Raw genomic sequence first — 25,000 nt, 5'->3', positions numbered from 1 at the left:
CATACCTAGAATGCAAGAGCTGAATTTGTCCATAGAGCTGTCAATCATTACTCTTTCTATAATCTAATAACTATTTAAAACTAAGAAAAAGTTATTTGACATGTATTTTAATTTTCTAGTTTCACCCATGTCCCACCTGTTATCATGGAAGAGGCTGACTGTAAGACCTTTACTGCAGCCAGTCATTAGAGGGGAGCTCTAAATGTTCTGGTTTTAGCATTGTTTTATAAAGGCAATTCTTGTCACCCATTGGTTTCTTAATAAGTGTTACAAAACCCAAAGTTGGTGGTAACCATATTGGAAATGCTGACTCTGACTTACTTTTGATCAATCTTGAATTTGCCAAAGAGGTGGGGCTCAGCTGTCGAGCAAACAGCTACAACAGGCCCACTTGTTAGTCAACTCACCATGCCCAATATTGTGCAAATACGGGCTTACATCTGAGCCTCAATATAATCAAAAGTGAAGAGTTTATATATTGTCTTAATAAAAAATCACCCTTCCTACAGTGTTCACAAGGAGAGAAACTGTTGTTTAACCAGGTTGTTAAAATGTTTATTTCTGCTGTGAAAATGGACATTTAACATGGAACCTGTATTCCTTTGCCATTAGAGCTAGCCTTAAGTGGACACTTGAGGAGCTGCAGTGTTTTGCTCTTGTGCAGTGGCTTCATTTTTTGACACCTGATTACTCCTTGGTTTTAACAACTTGTGTATAATTGCTGTATTTCATATAACACATTTCAGCTTTGCAAGAATAAAATAAAGCAAGTACCAGAGCAGAGACTGCTCAGTGTGCTTTCATGGTTAATCTCAACCAGCTTGTGTACATTTGAAGGGAAATAAAAAGATCTATTAATAAAATATTTAAAATTGCATAATGATAATTTATTGGGAGCACCACTGAATCCATCCTTGTGTAATTTCATTTGAAACAGATGGCAAACATTTCATGTCTGTGCATTGTGTAACCTATGTTTCACCCTTTCACTATTTCAACAGTACACACTTACAGCTCGAGGACAGGATGTACAGAACACGCATAGAACAGACTGAATCAGATAAGAAAGCAACATAAAGACTCAGAGTGTCAGAAAGAGCAGCATGGTTTCAACATTGGTGAAAAAAACTGGGGAAAAAACTTGTGGTTTTCCTGACGGAGAGCCTGAGCCAAAGCTTAGTGGTGCACATTACATCCCTCTGAGGGGTCTCTCCCCTGGCACAATTTAATGGCCAACTTGGTCATTAGAGCCAACTCACTGTGTCCACAGATGTCCCAATGGCTTGGCACATGAGCATCCATGCACATGCACACACACACTCCCCAGGCACAATACTTTTATAATACAGCATTTATGTAAGCCAAAGAACAAACTGACGCCTGGCTTTGGATTGTTTCATGTGTCTGTCGACATGGTAACATGTATGCTTTTCATGGTATGTTGACCAGATCTGTTGGTTTAATTGAGCCTCTGTGGCTTCAGGCCAAAGACGCGGACTGACATGTTTATAGCATTAGCACAGCTTGAGAGCAGTGAGGATGTCTACCTGTCTTCACTCAGTGAAGCAAGCAAACCATGATATTACCCTCCTGCATGAGCTGTGACAAATATTTCATGAGCAGAGTCATAGAGATGAACTGGGATTAGATTATTAATTCAGACTCTCAGCAGAATTGTGTCGTTCTTCTCTTGAAGCTAATGAGTTTTAGGATTAAAAAAAAAGAAGAAAAAATGAATAAGAGCTGGAATTGAGGGAATGAGGCATGCCACATTTCATGGATGATAGAAGGAACCAAAGTGGATTTTTTGCACCGTGCTCATGCACTCAAGGGGTTACTAAAAGAGCCTCTATACCTTTGGCAAACACTGAGTCCAGATGGTGGGAATCTGGAGCATTGGGCGAGGGAGGAATGAAGCGATGGCAGGAGAGAGAGGGAGAGAGGGAAGGAGGATGAAAGGAAAGGAAGGGGGTAGAGGTAAAGCAGGCAAAACCCCAGCCCTGTTGAGCAAAACAAATGGCTGGAGGGAGCTATCTGCTGCTGTCTCTCAGCTCTACCTGTATCAGCTCAGAGAGGGCTGATTTATGACATGCACAAGGAGGGATGTCCATCTTTTGAGGCAGGATGATACAGAGATGTTTAAATAAGAAATGGGAAGAATGAGGAAAAGAAAACATGGAGGAATAAAAACAGAGATGGAATAAATGTGTAGCTGAACTATAGGATTAGAAGAAAGTAATAGATGGAGCAAAATAAAAGAGGAGAGCAACCTAAGTGGCAGGAGATCAAAGTGACAAATACTCCTCCTGTGACCCTGCAGCTCCTGTCTCTAATGGAAGGTCTGTGAGATTGAAACCTTGGCCAGAGTTCCTGCGGTCACTCAGCACAGCCAAACTCATTTGGTGCTGTCATAACAACCAACCAGGAGATGGACACGTCCAGCTCTTGGTAAAAAGAAAAAAAAATCAGAAGCTGTTTAAAGAAATGGCAGGTAGAGGGTAAGTATGTGTATATCTGCAGGAATAGTGGGAAAGATAATGAAAAAGCTGATTGACGTTTCCCATTCACACTGACAATAAAGTAATTCTTTCTTTCACTCTTCTTTTAAATTAATTCTCCATCATACACACATCCTCTAAAACACAACGTGACAAGGACTGTTAAAATGTTGAAGGGCCAACCTCAACTGTCTGAAAACACCATGGTAACCACTCTAATTACCAACTTGAGTGCAAACTGACAAAACTGTTAAATCACACAGATGCATGACAGAAAAATGTCTGCCATCAAATGCAGCACATAGGTGGATGTAACACACTGACAGCCTATTCTATACCGTTAATGTGTCTATTTAGCTTTTTCAGAAAATACAGAAGTTAAAAAGGGTATTTTAAGATTTTCAAGAGACATCTCCATCCAAGTTAATATAATGAAGCATGAACTGTGTGACAACAGAAATCAGGGCTCTCAAGTTTTGAACTCAGTTCAGCGTGAAATTTTGGCAGGGTGTGTGTGTGTGTGTGTGTGTGTGTGTGTGTGTGTGTGTGTGTGTGTGTGTGTGTGTGTGTGTGTGTGTGTGTGTGTGTGTGCAGACAGACCTCGTTTTCTAATCTGTGGTCAGTCTGCATTGCACATGTGCATCCTTTTCTTTGGAACGTTGGGTAGCTACAGTACATTCCTTTCTTTCTTTTTGATTAGCTGGTGCGTGGAAAACTCATTCTGAAGGAAAAGCGGCAGAACTTATCCTAGTAATTATTGTGCGTGAGAAATACAAATTGTGGCGTGTGAACAGGTTGAAATGCATGTGTCTCACGCCCAATGTGTGAGACTTGAGAGCTCTGAGAAATGCTAACTGATAGTAGCAATACACAATATATATTGGGCAGATAACGGGAATATCGTATTATTCATTATTTCAATAACACAACTTTATTTGCTAAAATAAATAAACAGTAGATAAAATGTGCTTCCTTTTACCTACTAACAAGCCTACACGTTCCCACATATGAGGTGTTGTATGTGATCTACCATTTAATGCAGCGAAAACCACCATAGAAAACTGAGGAGAGAGTATAATGGCCTCACAGTTTCAGGAGGATAACACAATTGCAACTTGCAGAACATTAGCTATAAGTTTTCAGAAAGGACGAAAAAGTCATCAAGTTTAAACAAAAAGAATCGTTGAGGCCACCTGAAGAGTTCTTGGTGTAATGGAGATTGAAGAAACACAAATCCGCACTAACCGTAGCTAGCATTTGCACCCAAAAACGCTGCAAACCATAGTGCTGATTCATGTTTTGAACTGCAGATAGTATGCCAGAGACAACACAAAGCTAGCATAATTAATAACAAACTTACTGAATACAAAACTTGATGACACTCCTTTTTCTGTGGCAGATGACCAAGGACTGCACTACCTTATGGTGTATCTGGTACAGTATCCTCAGGTGCTGCTCAGATATTTGCTCACTAAATCTTAGCCTTTCTTTACCTCAGATGTGTATTGAGTGCACATTTTAAAATGAAAAACTGTATTTAAAAAAAATAAAAGTATGCACAATCTTATCACAAAGGTTACCTGTGGCATGTTGTAATCAACTATTGGTATCAATAAAAAAAAATCTATATCCTGCATCCCTAGTAGCAAGACTAGCAAAGGCAGCAATGGGGCAGAGCTAAGTAAGAAAATATATGGTTCGTCTCCTTGATATGAAAAGTTAAGAACACCTGTCAAAATGTTTCATGCTACAACTAAAAGTTTTCAAGGGCATTTATGTGTCTTTAGTTCAACATGTTGAAACAACACACATACAACTTTTGGATTTTTATCCAAATACTGGAAATATTTGCCTTAAAATTTGCAGGAAAGAACATTTTCTTGTCTTTGGACAATAATTTATTTCTAGAAAAAGATTGTTATTCAAACTGCATTAAATAAACTAATCTCCCTAGATTCACTTGTATTTTCATCTGTGATAGTACCTCACTTATCTTGTGAAATGTTAATAATAAAGAATCATTAGAACAAAGTGTACAGAAATGAAAAAGACAAATCTTAAAGAAGTCTTTACCTGTAACCTGGAAGGTGCACTTTCCGGCCCCAGCCTCGTTGATGACATTACAGGTGTACTCCCCCCAGCCGTCTCTATTCAGGCTGCGGATGGTGTACTCTGTCTCATCTTTTTGGGCATCAAATGCCCCGGCATGCAGCAGCCTGTTGGATAGGAGCCACTCAAACCTCAGCACACGGGAAGGGTGAGCTCTCAGCACCCTACAGGTCATCACCACCGGCCTCCCTAAGCCCTGACGCATCTCCATGAAAACCGGCTCCACCGTCGGAGGGTCTGAGAGGAAGACAGACAGGATCAGATGAGTTCAGCTGACTCTTGATAAGGACTGAATAGTGTGCCAAAGATGTTTATGAAAAATGAAAGAATGTGAAGGGAAAAAAAGGTTTGGATAAGGAGGACAAAGAAGAGAAAAAGAGACAGAGTGGGAGGGCGGTATGCTGACGTCTGTGCAAGGCAGCCGCTATTCAGGCAAGAGCCTTCTCGGTCAGATAAGTTCATATCTGACCTCCAGAGGTATTTCACAGAGAAAATATCTGGAGGACGAAAAGAAAGTAAAAATACTGAGTCTAGGAGAGTGAGATATGAGATGAATAACAAGGTATATTTTAGAAACCAGACAAGGACATGTTATGAAAGTGTGAAAACAAAAAGGAAAAGGGCCCTGAGCAATGAACTTGGAGCTCACCCAAGACATGAAGAGATGAAATCAGTAGAACAGCAGCTTTTTGAGCACAAATTTGTACGAAACACAGACAATGAAAGAAAGAGAAACATTTGCGAGGGCAGTCTGTTGTTGTAGAAGTGGTGAGCAGGGAGAAATAGGTTAGATATACAGTAGGAAAACTGTAAAATTACTTTAAACAATCACCAGAGCAAAGTCAATAAACCTTAGCAACAAATGAAAAACAACGAGCAAGAACAATTGCAGGGGGAACTGGCAGTGTGTGCAGGAAGATCAATTTAGCAGGTAACCCAGAACAATGTTCTGAACGAAATCAGTCACGCTTCACGGAAAATTGGTAACAGGATGATGAAGTGCACCTCACGCTTTCAAAATGGAAAATTAATAACTTATTTGAGTATCTGACAGGCGTCACCTTTTCCCTGCTGCTGAATTATTCAACCCGTCATCTCAGTGCAAAGTGAGGGGCTGAATATGACCTCCATGCAACCCAGACACTTCCTCCGCATGTGTGATTCCATATTTTAGTCAAGTGTTAAATGTGTGCAAGATTACGTGCATGGTGACAAAATGTGTGAGCAGGTTTCTTTCTTTTTTATGAGGACAGAATGTGTGTAAGCACTTGCACATGCTTGTCTGAAATGGTTATGAATAATTTCCCCTCATCTTAAGCTTCTCTGCTCTTGACACGCTCATACAGATGCTTGACAAAAGTCGCGGTGGGGCTCGAGAAACAACAGCAAATGTTGAGGAGAGGAGACAAAATGACACAGAGCTTCTTAATTGCCTGGTATTTGCATAATTCTTTGTAGAGTAAAGGAGAGATGGCCAAAGCCGGGGCCGGGATGTTACTGTTAAAATGTAATATGTTACAGATCAGTGATTACCTGATAGAAACTGTAATCTGCAACATAATCGTCTACATTATTCACTCACGGTTCTATAATCTAATTACGGAGCCTTCTAAATTGATAGGATATGAAATTAAATGCACAGTTTATTAACATTTACAGCATATAATTTGATAACACTATTACTGTGATTATCTAGAATTTTAATAGGCCATTTTTCTTAAAGATGTGAAGGATGCAAAAAAGCATAATCTCTTCAAGGAATCTGATACATACTTGTGCATTTTCCAGAACACTGTTTGCCCTGTTTTCAGAGAAGCTAATTTTGTTTTTCTGCTGCACATAATTGAGTTAACCTCAGTCCATCCTGTGGAGAAGAGCAAGTCCTGCAGAGTGGTGGGGTTTACTGAAAAACACAGGCAGTAAACATCAGAGTACATGCAAAATAATACACACAGACAATGATCCAAAGAGTGATTTGAGTCTCTCCTCTTCAATGCTGATAATCAAAAAAGACAGACCTTGAATTCACACAACAGCTTGTCTGATTAATGACACACCATTAGATCGGATAATGACTGGCTGAAGTGAGAGGAATAATAAATAACATATGGGATGACAGGGAAAGTAAACACAATATTTGAGTTGAGAGGAAAAGGAGAGAAAAGTTTGTCTTCTTCACCCGATGCCATTCACAGGATGGAGAGTAAAGTGGCTTTCATCTAAATGAAAGAGCAATCAGAGCTCCTTCAAATGAGCCTTGCCTGGGCTTTTACCCAAACCTGATGTCTTATCTCTGACTCCAAAAAGAAAGGTCTGAATCTCTACTTATCACATTAAAATTGTAGGTTTGTGTGCGGTGGTGAATCACAGCTCAGCTCTGCAGCCTCCCTGAGTGGCACTAGACCAAATTGCAGTAAGTGCATTTCCATTGACAGAGAAAGACAAATGAAGACAGGGTTCGGGTCTGCTGCAAATGGAAAAAAAAAACCCCATCTCTTATATAACCAAAACATCCTTTAAACAAAGGTGCATGCCTCGTCTCCCCTGTGTGAGTCTCATGTGAAACAGCTGCCAGGTGAACAGGAGCGAGAAAAGGTCTCTGTGTGATACTCCCAGAGCAGTGCCCGCCATGGTTAGTGTAGCAGTGAGGCTGTATAGAAGGATCAGAGTTGCTGTAAGTCAAAGGCTGAGGGAAAACCCTGAGCACTGGCTGAGATGTAATCCATCATCAGTCACAGGTGGATTCGTTGACAGTAATTTGCTGAAAAACAACATTTAAGAGCATAGAGGCCTTTTCCCCACGGTCCATATAGACGGTCATCTACAGGGAGAAGGACAGAACAAAGTCGCCGGTATACATTGGGGAAATATACATGTGTGTTAGTGGAGGCGGCGGTATATATGTGTGCACTGCAGCTGTATTTCTGGAATACCGCTTGACTGCTCTACAATAAACTTGAGCTTCAGTTGAGATGGGTTTCATTTTTCTTCCATATGCTCTGGGTGAGTGCATCAAGAGAAGGACATGCAACTCCTGTGGGCAAGCTGCAAGATGAGATTATACTGTAACACGCTGTGCATTGGCACATGAAGAGTGCATGTGGCTGTATTCCTCATATACTGTATGTTTGGATGTTTGTTTGGCCTTTCTTGGTTTCCTTTCATCCTTTCTTTCTCCAGGAAGCAGAAAAGAACGTGTTCAATCATGGCTTACTGGATGTTCATGGTGGCACATAGACCTCTGACATGTTTACTTTGAAGTAAGAGCACCATTCAAAATAAAAGAAACCTCAACTAATAAGTCCGTGAATTCTGGTATATGTGTTCTGTATACAACTAATGCTGGTATTTAAATTATGACCACTAGTAATAACTTTGGCTTCTTTTGAGATCTCAAAGATTTTCAGCTGAATGATGGAATGATCTTAAAATCAGTATCATACCTCACTTGTTGATAAACTTTGCCTAATTTTGAACCACTCTATTACGGACTATCACTGTGTCTCTCCATCTTTAATCCCCCGGGCATAGTTGTTGTGAGTGACGACTGATCTCAGTCACGAGGAGTACGCTCGCTTTGTAAATAAGTGGTGTCGTCCACAGTTGTGAACAACTATTGACGTTTAAAGGTCTAGATTCGCCGCTTAAGATTGTTTTATATTTGTCAGATGTACATCAAGGGAAAAAAGCGTCCGATTCAGGTCATTACAGTTTATAGTCCAGCTGTAAAGGCAAGGCAAAAGAGAAAAAAGGCGAAGTCGAAAACCTGTCATGACTTTTGACTCGTGGAATTAGTGCTGTGGAAATCTATGTAATCCTATATGAGTTTGTGTTGACTTGGGAATTGTATGGCTGTTATGTCTTGGTGTTCCCAACCCATGGGTTATACCATCTCTGGTGGTTCCTAAACTTATTCTTCGGGACCAGATGACCACATTTGGGTGAGACAGAAATGGAAGAGGCTCTGATACAGACTTAGATTTCAGATTTTTAATTTAATATTTGCTTTTAATGAAGTCTCAGATAAGTTCATTTCTGTTACTCTGCTGTAATTCAAATCATCTAAAAAAGTCAAGAGCTGAAATCCCTCTCTTGTGATTTCAATGTGAACTGAATGCAATATCATATGTTTGTAGATGTGAAGACGTACCATATATGAGTGAAGTAGAACCTTTGCATAGTTATTGTATTTTACTGTGCCTTGATACAGCCTGTCTGTTCATCCTCAGTCTGAAACCAGACATTTTATTCCCCTCCTTTTAAGGCCCTCCTGCTGATGAACCCATATCTTCTGACCAGCCAGCTTAAGAGGCATTAAGCATTGCCTCACTCTATTTCCTGTTTGTAAGACAAAATAAGTTAAAGGTGCTGTGAGGAACTTTTGTTTTGTCGATTCTGGCGCCCCCCTTGTGGACAAAGTGATACCTCTTATCTCTTATCCTACACATGCAAAAGTAGTGTTTTCAACAAAAGCCTCATCCTGTTGTGTTCATCAGTCAACTTTATCAGGCAATGTGATTATTTTCCATGAAAACAGTCAAAGAAAGGCTGTTTCTGAAGCAAGATGTCCATCATCTGGTCTGGCACCTACCCCCCCAGGGCGGTTTCAGGCATTAAAAATTACAACAGAGAAGGTGTCAGTGTTGCTGCTGATGGTCTTGTTTGCTATTAAAGGTTATAAAGAGGCATCAGTATCATTTTCAGTCTGTTTCTCAGCCATATCAAAACTCCTCACAGGGCCTTTAAAGCAATTACAAAGTAACATTCAAATACTTGATTGCATCTGTTATTGTTGGAAGAGGAATACGATAGTTTACAGCACAAACAACTACAGAAAGAGAGAAAGAAATAAAGATTACTCTGTTCGGGGAATAATACTACCATTACCCGTTAATTGCGGTTCATGAGCTCTGTTAAAATACCACACACATGTACATATATATACATACATGTATACTATACAATACATGGTTCTGTTCATAAGTGTAAGTGTTGGAAGTGAAAAATGAGTAGAAACACCTGAAAAGTTAAGAACAATGATATAGTGACTAAAAATACCAGCTACTGAAGGTATTTGCACTTCTCGGAGTAATGACACCAAAAGACTGTCGATTATCATCCTGCATTGTTATCTAAATGTATGCTGGAGTATGATAGAAGCCTATGACTACTCAAGAACACTGTTTTCCAATCACATATACAAACTATATGAATGAAGATTACTGTAATCTGAAAAAAGCTGCAGCCTTCAGTGTTGAAAAATGAAGCCAGCGGGGTAAAGAGAAAAACCGCAGTTTTTTATATCCTCTTGAGCCTGGCTCAAGGAAACCCAGTTAGAGTCCATTTTAAGATGCCAACTTTTAAAGCATATTTACAGCCTAGTACACAAAACGGTTTTCATCCCTTGACAACATTTCTTTCCTCGTAACAACTGAAGAAATAATTCATTTCTTTTACTGCATCATCTGTGAAATAGCTTATGGGACCGATGGCAAAGTTTGGTGAAGCCAGCAAACACACTTTCCCCTGCACTGCCTTTGATCTCATTTGGACTAGCAACTTGAGAAGAGCGAATGGTATGATGTTGGGAACCTACTTAGAGCTGACTGTTTGATGTACTTGCATGTAGATATCTGTTTTCATTCATCAAAACTAAATCATTGTACGATGATCCCTGGTGGAAGCCCGGAAGCCATCATGGCACTGGACATCTGACAGCACAACTTCATATGTGTCAATATAAGAAGAACACATTTCTACTGAGGTGATATCAGTCTTCCAAAATGAAACTTCTTTTTATTTTACATCTGTTAACACATTTTAGATCAACTTGTGACAAACTAGGGCTCCATTCAGAAATATGTCATGTTTCGAAGCAGCCTTCAGCAGCTGCACGTGGGAGTATGAAAGAAACAGTGGGGTTGTTTTAAGATAGAAGCAAAATCCTTCTTTTGAGAGAATATCCTTAGAAGGATAACATGCTTCAATATCTGGTCTTGATAGAGAAAATAACATTCATTAGGAAGTCAAAGAGATATATACAGAATATGAAATGATAACCCTGATTCAACTGACTTCTAATGAGTCCCTGTGTTGAATAATGTAGGCAAACGCTTCTCCGCATCAACGCGCCCTCCTTCCCTCATGCTGCAGCCTCTGCAATCAAACAATGAACTTAAGCACCACTGGCATTACCATATTGTTATTAAAACTTAGGGATAATTTATGAACATGAACATACAATTAATGATAATCGATGTAGACTCTTCAGTGTGAGGAGTGGCCTGGTGATCCGCTAATAGGTTTAGCTCAGTCGTAGACCAAGTTATGAATTAAGCTGTCTAAGCTGTGTGCACATTTCTGTTTACAACCTACAGATTCGCTGACCTTTTCTGGTGTGGGATTTGATGTGGCCGATCAATTCAATATTGTTCCCAAAAAAAAGAAAAAAATAGAAGGCTTATTAAAATTTCATCCCTAAATGCAGAGTGTGTGTGCCCTGCTGTACTGCAAAAGATTAATTTGCAGGCGTTAGGCTAATGTGGATCCCTCTAATGTGATTCACATTAGAGTGGGCCTCGGGGGCCAGCATTGCAGGACTTCTTGATGCAGAAAGGAAAATTAATTAAAAACAATAATCGTGTAATTCTGCTCATTACTTTTACACAGACGGTAGGTCTTTATCCTGGTATGTCTTCTCCGATGTGTGTCAGTCGCTCGCTTGCTCAGGGGGACAATCCCACGGTTGCATCAGGCAGGTGTCATGGCTGATGTGAGAGGGAACAGAAGGGAAGCCCGGATAAAAGATTCCTGTGCATCTGGGCTGAAGTAGAGCTTGATAACTCTCACTCTGACAGGATGTGGTATCTAGGACAGGAGACCACTCTAAACCTCATTCCTCTCTTCTATTTCTCTCCGTTTCTTCATTCCTTCTCTCGAGCCTCCAGATCATGCCAAGTCAGTTTGACTAAGAACATTAGGGTGTCACAGCTTGGGATTTGGCGTTTGCAATTCTATTAGAGCGACGACTCTAAAGGCAGACGTCTTCCATTCCCTCTACCTCTCCTCCTGGCGTTGCCGCTGCCAGCCGACAGATGCAGGTTTTTACATATCAAAGCTGTTGACTTGCCAGAGTCGTTCCTTCACGCCTATAATGCTCTTTGCTTCAGAGGACCGTACCTCGGTCCCTTGATCAAGTTACTAAACACGGCTTTGCACATGGCTCACCACCAAAGGCGGGCAGCTCATGCTGGGACCTGGAAATGCAGGCGAGAAAAGCATCTCAGAGGGATTGGCTTGTGCTGACACACAATGAGACGGGCCAAGAGAAAGACGGGAACGGGCATACCAACAGTGGTACTGAGCGAACAACAAAAGCAGGGTCGGATTGTGCTAATAGAAAAAATCTCAAGCTGAGAAAAGATGAGAAAAGGTCTATGTATTTGGTGAACGTACAAGAGTCAGGAGTGTGTGCTGATGTGTACACATCAAGGACAAATTTTCAAATAAACTCAAATAGTGTCTAAGCAATCCAACCACTCAAGTACGGATTGTTTTTGCTTTTTAAACCCAGGCTTTGATGCCAACTATTAATAAATAACAAGAATCTGACAGAGAGCAGAACTTGCTCTGAAGCAAGAACATGGCAGAATGATTGATTTATCAACACCAAAGCCCTAATAACACTCTTCATTACGTGTCCTGCTTTGAAGATTGTGAACAGATGAAAGTGCTGTGCCACATCAAGAACTGTATTGCAAGAGAGGTGCTCCATTAAAATAATGACACATAATGAGAATAATTGAATTCTTAAGAAACCCATGCTGAAAGGATGAGAATCAAAAGTGAAACAATGTGTATTCAATGTGTGTCTTGTACAGTATGCAATCCTGTGATGCAACCACATGCCGAAGCTTATCTTTCACGGAAGAGAAAGCAACATTTAGTGGCACGGCCTTTTACTGAATGTCTTAGACTGTCTTTATCATCTAATCTTGAGATATTCTGTCTCTATTTTAGTGTCCCTGACAAGTCCAAGGTCATTTCCTGTGAGTGAACCCTGTCCAGCTTCACTGAGCCAGTGGAGAAGGTGGAAGTTAGTTAGTAGATGACCATTCCTGGTTGGATGTGAAAGGGGAAAGCTCAAAAGCAGTCTGTTCAAAGGTTGAGGACCTTCACATGGCTTTTACCTGTGCATTTTGAAATGAAAGTTAACGGTGTTCATTTTAGCTTTCACTGTATCATTTAGGATTTATCGAGGCTAAAGAGGATGTGAAGATTATGAAACTCTTTCACTGTTTGTTGTACATTTAGTAGTCCGTTGTGACACCTGCAATTTTAAGTCTGTTGCTCCTGGTCTTATTCAATAGGAAACAGTTCAGTGTGTGAATACTGTGTGGTCAAACCGTTTAACCTTTCTTTTACCCAAACAAAATCCTTTTTTTAAAATACTACCTTATTCATCTTTCTAGTTGTTTGATGATTATTTTTAACTAACAAAAACTTTATTGGAAAAAAAAGAATTTCCTTACATCAGTATCTAACTCAATTTGTTTATTGATTCCGAAAATTGTTGTTTATTTACGTTTTATGTACAAGCTGTTCAAAACCAATTGCAAAGGTTATAATAATAAAGATGCACTGATTGCAATTCATCTGGATGATTTCCCTTTTCATAAATGTCATCTAAAAAAAGCCAAACATGTTTTTATAACTTCTCTTTCATGGATGTTCATAGTTAAACACTGACTGTTAACTATGTATAAGAAAAACATCTTCAAATGTGCACCAGATCACTTGACCATCTCTTGCTCTTACTCAAACAAGTTTACCCTGGTAAGTCCTACATCGTCATGCATTTTATGCATTTATTATGATGAAAGAGAGGGAGAGAGGAAGAGAGATAGAGAGAAAGAAAAAAGATTGCACATAGATAAACAAAACTGATCAGCAGAGAGTTAATTATCAGCATTACTTTCTTTAATTAATTTCTAATGTGGACTCCAATTTGGAAAACCATTATAGAAACCTTTCACTTCTAGTAAATACAGTTTTTCTTTGACATCCTCATTTCTGTGTCACTAACATTGACTGTATACAGAATGGTCAACATGCCTTCATTTCTTCACATCATGAGCTTTAAAGCCAAAAGACTGCCTTCATGGGCACTTACGGAAGGTTCAATGACTCTTGTGTTAGTGTTTGGTATGTTTTCTCACTCTGTTTCTCCTTCTCTGATATTCCAGAACAGAACATTGCAGGAGCCCTCATGAGTTAACAAAGCTGTCAATCAATCAACCTTTTCTTTTTCTTTTTAAAGTTATATTTTTGGGGCTTTTTTGCCTTTATTTTATAGGACAGCTGAAGACAGAGAGGAAATGTGGGGAGTAGAGAGTGGGGGAAGACATGCAGGAAATGGTCAACCGGCCTGGAATCGAACCGGCGACCCCTGCAACGAGGACTGTAGCCTATGTTCGTGGGACGCTTGGACCGCTAGGCCACCAGCCCCCCAATCAAATCTTTTTTAAGATCAAATAACTAATTAAGACAGAACTTTCAGAAAAATTAAACCTTGGACATAACTCATGAGAAGAACTTTCTGTAATGACAGAAAGCATGTTTGAGAAATGTATTTGATGTGTATTTTAATTTTATAGTTTGACCTACATTTCATCCTAACCTGGTGGAGGTGAGATTTATGATCTATACTGCAGCCAGTCAGCAGGGTGAGCTCTAAATCTCACAGTGAGTGAACATGTATGGCCTCCATTGTAACATACAGTCTATGGTTACCTGACAACTGTGTCATAACTGACACGTCTGTATCAAGTAGAAGAATAGGAGATCATTTGTAAAAGCTGTTAGCATTATGAGACAAATCCCTGCCCAACCCCCAATAATACTTTTTTGTGCAATATTTTTGGATTGCATCTCTAGGACTCTTATGTTGTTGCAATAGTAATTCAAGGTTATGGTTACTGTTAAGGCTGATTTATACTTCTGCGTCGAATCGACGGCGTAACCTACGCCGTAGGTCCGCGTAGCTCCCGTACCTACGCAGAGGCCTACGCACGTAGCTGACGTGCACCTCCTCCAAAATGTAACTCCACGTAGAGCCGACGCGGACCGCAAGCCCTGTGATTGGTCCGCTCGACGGCTCTGTCTTTCCCGCATTCACAGCACTTCCGGGGTCCCGGACATCGGCCACACATCGGCCGTGTATTTCATCTCCTCCTCTCTATTCTTCATGTAATCATGTCTGTATGATAAACAGCAACATGTATCAGCTGTAGATTAACAGAACACGCTCTGAATCGATGTGGAAAAGTAAACAGAGATCGTAGCGGGACCGGAAGCAGGCGACCGGCTATCAGAGACCGCACTGCCCTCAGGCGTTTCGGCGGAGAATTGCTGCGCGACACAGACACACCGACGCACAAGTATGAGGGGCTCATGTCCGCGTCAGCCCCTGCTGCGTAGGGCGACGCAGAAGTATAAATCAGCCTTTAGACACTTAAAATGGAAACACTCAAAACAAGCTGAAAAACCGTATCCCTTGGTGATCCAATGCACCAAGTGGTACTGTCAAAAACAACAACAGTCTGAGAATTGAGGTCCAAAAAATATGGTCCTGAATCTGCAGTTCCTCCAGGTCTGCACACACATGCTACTCCTGGAGGAACTTGTACTTTCATCAGGTTAACGTTAATGCTAGGTCGATGTTTTTTTCACCTCTGCTGATTAACACCTTTTTCCATGCTTTTAATGTTATTTTAATCTGATGGTGTGCATTTTTATATTTGGTGTAAAGCACTTTGTAACTGTATTTTGAAAGGTACTACATAAATAAATGTATTATTATTATTAGGATTATTGTTATGATTATTATGATTATGATTATTGTTGTTATTTTGAATAGATTAATTTTAATCTCTACAAATATATACCTGTAAGTAACTGCAGCATTTAAAAACAAGGGATACGGTTTTTCAAGTCTAATTATTTTTGGGTTTCTGTTTGTAGTTTGATTAGTAATTGGGAACAGCTAATGCTGAATGCATTAACTGCATTGCAATCCTGTAATCTACTGGCTGCCTCTTATGAAGGACATCTGACAAGAAAAATCCAGATAGAGATACACCCGTAAACCACATCTTGCAAATTTATTTCCTTGGTCTCTAGATGTTAGTCAGACTGTAAATGACCAGCACAGGGAAGAGGAAATTGTGGACTGAATATCCTTTTTGCCAATCCAAATAACAGTTGACTTCACCAGAAGTGTGGAAAATCTGTCTTTCATCCCCTGCGGCAATACTGTCTCAGACTGCATCACATAGGTTCCAAGATTGCTGTCTTCGCTCAAGCAAAGAATCTTATCTTTATTTGTATTTCATGAATAGTGCACATTAGTGGAAAGAATCCTAGAAGACAAGTGATAAACAAACAAAAAATAATGTTGCTGTTGACCTCATGCATTTCATTAGCAGCTTGACATCTGCTACTTGTTATCACCTCGTGCCTTTAATGATAAAAAGTACAGAATAATGAGCTGCCAGAGCTGAGAAAAGTGTAAAAATGTCTTCCAGCAGTCTGACAAAAAACATAAACTTCTATCTACACAAAGATACTAAGTGGATCAGTTCAGCACCCACACATAGTCCTGGTCAACTGATCATTTTATATTCATCAAAGCAAAGGAGACTGGGTAATGTCTCAATAAATGAAACCAGAACATACATATGTTAATATGACACTTATTCATTATAGATGAATATTCAAAGTGGAGATTAGGTAAGCTGTACTTTGACACTATTTCAGGTAATAAGCTCTTTATTGTGGTACGAACATTAGCCGAGGCAGACGGTGCAGCCGTCCCAGAGCCCACGCTCCTAGGGTTAGCCTTGTATCGTTGTTAAAGTGATAGCTTTAAGCCATCTTTGGTACAGTGCATCAAATACTAACATTTATGTTCAATGTTTTACATGGTGCCTTTATAAATAAAACAAATTAAATCAAATTACTAAAGTGTCAGAGTTGTTCTGAGTGCAGCTGTCACATTAGATATCAATTGTGGCGCTAAGCATGTAATCTGCAGGATTCCTTTCTTTTCTGAATTGCAGCAGTGGTCTATATTTTTTCTGCTATAACTTCAATCTACTCATCACTTCTTCTCATTATACCAGCCTGACTTCACAGATACCGTTATTTCCAGCTGGAGCTTAAGGCATTGTGTTGCCAGCTTACTCAAAGAAAGCCTGGGTATGTTGAGCTCGCTTGTGATATACCTACCCTCTGAAATGGCATGCACTGTCCTTGGTGCTGAAAATGTTGTTGCTCAATGCAAGCTTGACACAGCGCCTTGAGTAGCAATCTTAAGGTCTGACCCTTTGTTTTACCTAAATGTAAAGACTTCATTATATCAAGTCCTATAAAAGTTACATACCATAGATGAATAAATTAGGTCTTAAGAGAGATGTCTGAATTAAATATTCAAACCTCAGCTGGGGTTGAATTTTCCACACCCACACTGTTGACGGTTGCAGTGATTTTATTTTCCAGCTGTGGTTTTTCTAACTCTCTTTAATGCCGCTTTTCAGGCTGCCAAGGAACACAGATTTATGGTGTCGATCTCCAGCTCAGGGAAATTTCGCTTTTTTGCCATGATGTGTCCCCCCCATGTTGTAAATGCCAGCTGGATCGTGAATATTTAGGGGTGTGGTATTTAAATGACGATTGTTTTCAGCCACCACGTTTATCAATACTTGATCATGGGTACTCTCTGACTGGCCACGAGTACGAATGATTGATATATCACATCTGAACCCTGTCGTACATTGATTTTCTGCCCCCATATCTGCGCTGTTATCTACACCAGGTTTTAAATAAGGGCCAATTCCACAAGCATCTTTTGTTGGATGTGGTATTTTTTTGTTACATGACCTCAACATCTCAAAGTGTGCCCAACTTGTTGAATTTGATTTAAATTTAGAAAAAGAAAGTTTGAGCTCCAAATGTGTAAGCCAGATGATAAATACACCAAAGATCCAAAGTCTTTATTTTGTTAAAAATCCTTCTGTTTCTAACTGAGTCCTGAAGACTTTTTATTCTCTTAATCTTCTACATCGTCTTTTAGTTTAATCCAAAGAAAGCTTTTTTTGGTGATTTAGATCAAAACTTCTCGTATACGATGTTGATGCCAAGAAAAAAATGTAATTCACGTAATTGCTGTGTAATTGAAGCTGTTGACTAAGAAGCGGCTGGTCACTGAAGGCTTACTTACTTTTATTCTGACTCTAATTGTCCAGCTCAGAGATAAATTGTAAACTGAATACATTACGTGCTCCTGCTGCTTTCCAAATGTTAGGAGAGATCATTGTGACCTCTTTCCTGCATATTACTTGAGGCAGTAAACTGCTCTCTACTGAGATGGAGCAGCATCATCAACTCATCCATTTTGGTTTTTAAGAGCTGAGATGCAGATGATATGTGGGCATGTTTGCTTCGTGTGGATCACCGTACAGTTAAAAGTTATTTAAATGTCACAGCAAAGAACAACCTGAGGGAAAGTTCAATAAAAGCTGAATTTTAAACAGCAAAAACTCAAAACTTAGAAGGATAATTGTCTAACTTCAAGTCAAAAATATCTGATTAGTTTTAATATAAGCCACATTCACATGATAAGTACACATAAGCATCTTATTTCAAGAATTAAAAGGAAAAAATGGAGGCCTCAAGCTTGTAATAAGTAAAAAAAATAATCTGCCTATAAAAATATTCAAACACTTGCTAAGATTGAAGATTTAGCAGTGTCTAATTGAGTTTAAAAAAAAAAAGCAATTACACCAGTCTTTCAATTTGCCTGCAACAATATTTCTCTAACACACACCTTCTTTACATGAAGCAGCAGAGCCAGCGAGTATCACTAATTAATGAAGGGAGTCTTAGAGTCCAAATCCTTTGTTTACTTTTTGGTGTCGGCAATGGTGCGTACCAAAGCCACAAACCTTTGATATGGGCTGTCATCAATGAATAATCATAATCAATTCAGCCTTAGAATTTAACACAGTCTTCTTCAAAGCACACAAAACTCTGTTAATTCCCTTAACACAGCACAGTGGGTTACTGTGGCTAAGCTGAAATATGAAATCCATAGCAAAAAGTACAATACAACTCTTATAATAAAATGAGGGCAGAGTTTTTCTCTAATCCTCGGTGGCATAAATGGAAAACGGCTGTTCTGGTTCCTTTTCTGATGAACATGTTAGTAGTGGGTGTGTCAAGTTCGTATGCATCCAAGCCCTGATGCAGCTGTGGCTGTAACTCAGGCTCAAGTCTCACAATTAAGACCATGTTGGATGTTTTCTGCCATCTTTTATGTGGTAGTGTCCAATAATGAGGATGTCTGTCAGCACAGAGTCTGCTGCTTTATGTTTATACAGTATGGAAGTAGTTCAAGGAGAACAAACTGCCACACAGGTTCCTCTCGATAAGCTTAAAATGGATGGATGTGTGGATTAACTAAGTAGGCCAGGATCACAACAATTGGTTTCTGGCTATGACACTCGGTTTTTCTATTTTCTACAATCACTTGCCAGAGAACGGTAGCACCCCACATGGATCACTTTCATTTCCTTTCTATCCATTTTCAGTTCGTTTCATAGCAGAGAGAAACGAACCCGTCCCTTGAATGAGTGACAACAATGCTTTGAATCCCTGACGTACATTCGAAAAATCCTATTCAAATCTCCATAAATGAATACAAAATGAATACTAGCCAGAATAAATTAGCCGCTCCCTAATTAGCTGTTAAGCCATCTTTGAATGTCACATCTTAGAAAGGGGTTTCTCAGAGAGTGGGGGGGTTGGGGGGGGGGGGTCGAAGGCCTGAGGATATAGTTGCAATCATTCTTTGGGTCTTCTTTGACATGAGCATAAGCACTCAGAGCTTTTCTTCTCTGATATTAGTTCAGCTTGATTTACAATCTGTGGATAAAGTCCTCCCGTCAGAGCTCTTCCCTCTCAGACCTGACCCTGGGTACCAGGGGATTGAACTAATTTTACTGCCGTCTGAGAGAAATTGGATGGGCGTGTCAGGAAAGAAATATAAGAATGTTTAATTTTAGTCACACAGGACTGGAAGGTGAAAAGATTAATTATACAGCATAGAAAGAAAATACATCAGAGGGACAAGTGATGCAGAGTACATCCACATACACACAAGTTTAAAATGCATATATAAACACAACTATAGACACATTTACATAGGGAAAAAAAAACATTAAGTAGGTCTACTTACATTGAACAATCAGCTCCACTATGGCCTCCCGCGGCTTCACGTTAAACCCGTTATACTGGCTGGTCTGGCAGCGGTACGATCCGGTCATCTCCCTGGATACATTAACAATACGCAGCACACCATCGTAGCTCTCCATCTGCATGCTGCCATCCGGCATAGGCGCCTCCTTATCGGCCCGTGACCACAGGATGATGGGCTTGGGTTTTCCTGAAACAAGGCACTCCAGCTCCACTGTGTCACCCTCTCGGGCCACCAGGGGGGACTTGCCCCGAGGGACTGTCAGGCTTGGGGGAACTAAGAAAGAGAAAAACAGAGGAGGGACTGATATGGGGCTCTAGAAAGTCAGCAGGCGGGGTAAGAGGAAATGGTCGACTGGGGGGAGAGGTAGCGTGGAAGGTATGGAGGGAAGCGAACGGGCATCCAAGTTGCAATGGCAATGAGGCTGGATCTCAGCAACACACAGAGCTTACATGAACCATGAACCATGCAGATACTGGCAGCGGTAATGGCTAAGAACGATCTTAGCATGTATCAGAACTAAAACCACCAAAAAAGGCAACAGTGAGGAAGTTAAATGCAATCAAGCAATGGAAAACAATGATCAATGCGATGAGGAGCTGACAAGAAAATACATTTATTGTGACCCACCGTTAAAAAGAAATTGATAATCGATAATAACCTTCTAAAACCCACGATTCAAGGTACAAAAGAGCCTTGGGAAATAAACTCAATGTTTTAACAAGGAACTGAAGCCCCCTTCACTGATAGCTGTACTTGCAACTAAGCATAAAGCTGGAGTCATCAGTTGGTTAACCCAGCTTAGCATACAAACTTGAAATAAGAGCAAACAGCTAGCTTCACACCTCTCAAAGTTAAAAAATAAAATACAGTTTCCACTTATTGAACAGCTGTCATCATGTCATGTACATATACTTAGCTTATATCTATAATGTTTGAAAAGAAAGATGTTTTTCTTCAGTCTCAATTCAAAGTAATAACAAAAATAAATGTGCTATGAAATGCAAATAAAGCGCTTTGCAGTCTGTTGCTGCATGATAGCCCAAATGATAGACTTTCACATAAATCCTGCCTCTGAAAAGACAAATAGCCAAACCCAAAGCTTAGAAATATTGAGGTGGTCAATGGGGGAAGGGGGATGGCCAACCAGGCTGCTTCCTGGTCTCGCCCCTGTTACAGGCTTTGTAGTTGCTAACTATATGTTTGTGCTGTTGTACAGCAGGTGTCACTTAAAAAAATGATGAAATCCCCTGTTAAGTCTGACACCTTCAGGGATGTCCCAATCCTGATCTCAACCTCTGAACCTGAGTCACTATTTAGATTTTTCAACTGATCAGGGATCAACAATTTGAGCCAAACATCGCAACCCGATCATTTACACCTGCGGTCGTAAACTGAGCATAATTTACAGAAGAGAGCAAACCAGAAGTACGGTAGCATGAGCAACCTCGGGCTAAAATATCAGCAGTATGGAAATATTTTACACTAGAAAGCAGAAACAGTCCTACAGCCACTTGCAATATACTAAATATGTTTGTATCGCTCGCTACCAACCAACAGTATATGAAGTATTCACGAAAGCAACAGAATAGAAGATACTGTGCTAAGTCTAGACTTTAAAGGAAGGATAACTAACAGCCATGCACCTCATCTGTTCCTTGACTGTTTCTGTGCCTTAAATCTATGTAGGGGAACTAAATTTATGACAGGGTTCCTCCAGCCAAAATGAAAAACAAAAAGGAAAACGGTTCCTTGGTCCACCAAAAAGTACTGGCACCAAAACAAGTAAAAGGCAATAAACAATTAGGGAATATGTAAAATAGCTATATTTAGTCAAATATTTCTCCAACTTAGATGGAAAAAAGGCCCCATAATAGTTCCTGGGCTCATGGAACATTTCTGGCAGTTTAAATGAGTCACTACACATGAGCGCATTGACTCAGATACAATCAAATAACATTTACTCAAACTCTTCTTTAGCAGATGTTACATCATCCTTCAAAGAAACAAGCATCATCTTTGTCAGTGTTGCTACTGGAATCATAAGCGCTACAGCATCGTCATTATCGTACCCACATTTTCATCATCACATCATCCAAACTTCTCCTCATGGCCACACTATTTCTCAGACTGATCTTCAGCAGCATCATTACAGCATTCATAATTCTTATCACCATCACTTGCATCATTACCACTCCTCTCCATCGCTTTTTACGTCTCTGCCCTCCTCCTCATGCAGCCCATAAATCTCTTCACAGCGTCTGCATACACTTCAGTGCATTTACAACAGAAACCTCTCCCAAAGGTGATTCAGCATTATTGCTGGCCATGTAACAAAATATGACCCAATAAATATTTTGCCTTTGTTTAACAGACATTTTAGAGCCCTGCTGAAACAGTGATGAAACATAATAGAAGTGCACAGTGCCAAATTGCCAGACACAGTCTCAGGTTTCCTGTAGTGGCCCTCTGTGAGTGAGTGAGGGAGTGAGTGAGTGAGTGAGTGAGTGAGTGAGTGTGGTGTGTGGTGTGTGTGTGTGTGTGTGTGTGTGTGTGGTGTGGTGTGTGTGTGTGTGTGTGTGTGTGTGCATGTGTGTGTGTGCCTGTGTGTGTGCGTGTGTATGTATGTGTGTGCGTGTGTATGTGTCTATGTTTGGAAAGCAGGAACACTAGCAGTTTGTATCAAGCAGTCTGCTTCCTCTTCAAGCATGCTGGCCAAGTGAATTTGTTTAATTAGTAAACCTGGCAAATGGCACCGGCTCCTAGAGTACCATGTGTGTGTGGATGTGTGTATGAGTGTGCGTGTATTTTTGTGTGAATCCAAACCATCAGCTCACGCTAAGTCTATTTTGTAGCACTGCTCGCAAAAATAGTTTACACCCAGCAAGTAGAGGAATGAAAATGTTCTCCGCAATGATGAAACCATGTCATGCTTCCCTGATGATTTTTGGAATCACTGTCATTCTGCCCAAACAATGCTGCAGCTGGAATGAAGTCAGGCCACATTGAAGTTTTACAGTGATGAAATCACCAGCAATATCCAGAAAACGAAACAGAGTAGTCCAGCTACATTTCTTTTGACCCCATTTTTCTCTGGGTGAGTGGTAACAATCCCGCTGTCGTAACAACTCTGGAGCTGTCAGTTGTTCCTACTGTCCTTACAGTGAGTCGAAGGGTAGTGCTGCAACTACAATAGTTTTTAACCGATCTGGTGCAAACAAGAAAAGCTCAACTAGTTGCACTGATTAAGTCCAGGTTATGCAATGATATCATGAACATCCAGGGAGAAATTAACGTGGTTTTAAAATGTTTAATAATGTTAATGGGGTCAATAATTTATCAGGATCTTCTGTAAACTGTAAGCTGTAGCTGTAGCTGTAATTTCAATTTAAATAAGAGCCTTCAAATGTAGTAAATTGTAATTTTTGGCTGTAGTGGGGAAGTCATTTGGAGTTTGCTGTCTCATGAATGTACAACCTCATTCCGAAAGAGCTGGGACGGTGTGTAGAAACAGGAATTGTCTGTGGTCCTGAGCCCATTGATGATGGACTGAGGCAAAGTGGTAAACTTTTGTGTGGATATAGATTATTTTTGAAATCATGGACGCTGTGTCCTCCTTTCTAAAGAAGCACAGTTCAAAGGCCAGCGTCTGTGAGGGTATGGGACTACATAAGTGCCTGTGGCATGGGAAGCTTGCACATCTGAGATGACATCATTAATGCTGAGTAATATATACAGGTTTTGGAGCAACATACTGCCATCCAGATAATGACTAATCAGAACAATACCAAACTACATTCCGCACTTATTACAACAGCATACGGCTTAAACATTGTTCGATGACTGGAGTGTGTCTTTTCAGACATTGCATTTTACACAAAAAGCAGTGCATCATCCAGTTCCACATACATTTCTAAGTTTCCTTGCACGTAATGCTTAAAAGGTTGGCATCATTAGCATGAGCTAACAGGGGCTGAAAATTCATAAAGAAGTCTTGGCAGTGCTGATCGTCATCAAACTAGCAGCAAAAATGAAATCCGCCAAGACAATGACAGTGGACGCTCATTTTGTTCTCATACATTCACTGATTGGTATTCACACAACAGCTCCACTGAGACAGCCAGGTGTCAAGAGCTGACATATTTCTTTTCACAGCATACTTTCTCCACTTTTCCCAACGTTGCCTTCTGTCCAAACAGTAAAATGGTGAATTGACAGCAGCGGTATGAGTGGGGAGCAGAAAGCATCCATTAACCAGTGCAGAAGAGGTGTGTTCGCTGAGTTGCCATCATTACACCTGGCCTCTCCATTGCCCAGATTAGGCAGGCAATCACAGCTGTCTGCCTAGTGGGTTTGGCAGCATGAACACTGGCCATCAGCTGCCATTGTCTGTCTCTACACCAACATTTGAACAAAAAAACTGTGCATGCACATAGACATTAGGCCATCTCTCTCTCTCTCTCTCTCTCTCTCTCTCTCTCTCTCTCTCTCTCTCTCTCTCTCTCTCACTCTCTCTCTCTCTCTCTCTCTCTCTCTCTCTCTCTCTCTCTCTCTCTCTCTCTCCTCTCTCTCTCTCTCTCTCTCTCTCTCTCTCTCTCTCTCTCTCTTATTCTCTCTCCTGCGTTCTCTCTTTCCAAGCGAACACCTGCCTCTGTGTGTGAGACTGACCGCTGAGATGCTCAGTGTGGCAGAGAGCCCGCTACTGGTCTTCACTGTGCTCTCATTGTGCCAAAGCCATCCAAATGCCAGTGATGCCTGCAGGGCATGCCCGCTGTGTGCGTATGCTTGTATAGTGTGTCTGCTAAGGCAGTTTTATGTCTGTGCGTGTGTGTATAGCTGAGTGTTTCTGTTCTCGCCCACGGGTGACACCATGCTGTGATCCTTATTCAGTTCCTCGATGGGATGCTTCTGGTTGTTGTTGTTCACTGAAAATCATGTTTCAGTGTGCGTGTGTGTGTAAGCTTTTGTGCTCTGTGGGCCTAAATTAGGGATGGGACCCCTTGTTTGGCCTCAGTACTGCTGCGTCTCTAAAAACTGTATCTGCTATGATCTCAAAGAGTGGGGATCATTTCTGGATCAC

The 25,000-nt window shown here is 40.5% G+C and overlaps 2 protein-coding genes across 2 annotated transcripts in view; one reads left to right on the top strand and one right to left on the bottom strand.

Annotated features, from left to right (window-relative positions):
* The window catches only part of LOC117808945 (MAM domain-containing glycosylphosphatidylinositol anchor protein 2-like), a 25,162-nt gene extending 3,080 nt beyond the window's left edge, over positions 1-22,082 (bottom strand). The window contains exons 1-3 of the mRNA XM_034678614.1: positions 21,993-22,082; positions 19,903-20,236; positions 4,551-4,844 (exon numbers count right to left, since the gene is read on the bottom strand). Coding sequence (XP_034534505.1) covers positions 4,551-4,844; positions 19,903-20,236; positions 21,993-22,082 — 718 coding nt within the window. The remainder of the gene's footprint in view (positions 1-4,550; positions 4,845-19,902; positions 20,237-21,992) is intronic.
* Positions 22,083-23,519: 1,437 nt separating this feature from the next.
* Positions 23,520-25,000, top strand: part of LOC117808942 (kinesin-like protein KIF1C) — a gene marked incomplete at its 3' end in the record, with an annotated part of 14,684 nt that continues 13,203 nt past the window's right edge. Inside the window, exon 1 of the mRNA XM_034678612.1 lies at positions 23,520-23,577. Within this exon, the coding sequence (XP_034534503.1) occupies positions 23,520-23,577 (58 nt within the window). The remainder of the gene's footprint in view (positions 23,578-25,000) is intronic.

The sequence above is a fragment of the Notolabrus celidotus genome, unplaced genomic scaffold (assembly GCF_009762535.1).
Source record: "Notolabrus celidotus isolate fNotCel1 unplaced genomic scaffold, fNotCel1.pri scaffold_187_arrow_ctg1, whole genome shotgun sequence".
Taxonomy (NCBI): Eukaryota; Metazoa; Chordata; class Actinopteri; order Labriformes; family Labridae; genus Notolabrus; species Notolabrus celidotus.
Note: the sequence above shows the minus strand (reverse complement) of the source record. Positions and strands in the feature narration are given on the sequence as shown.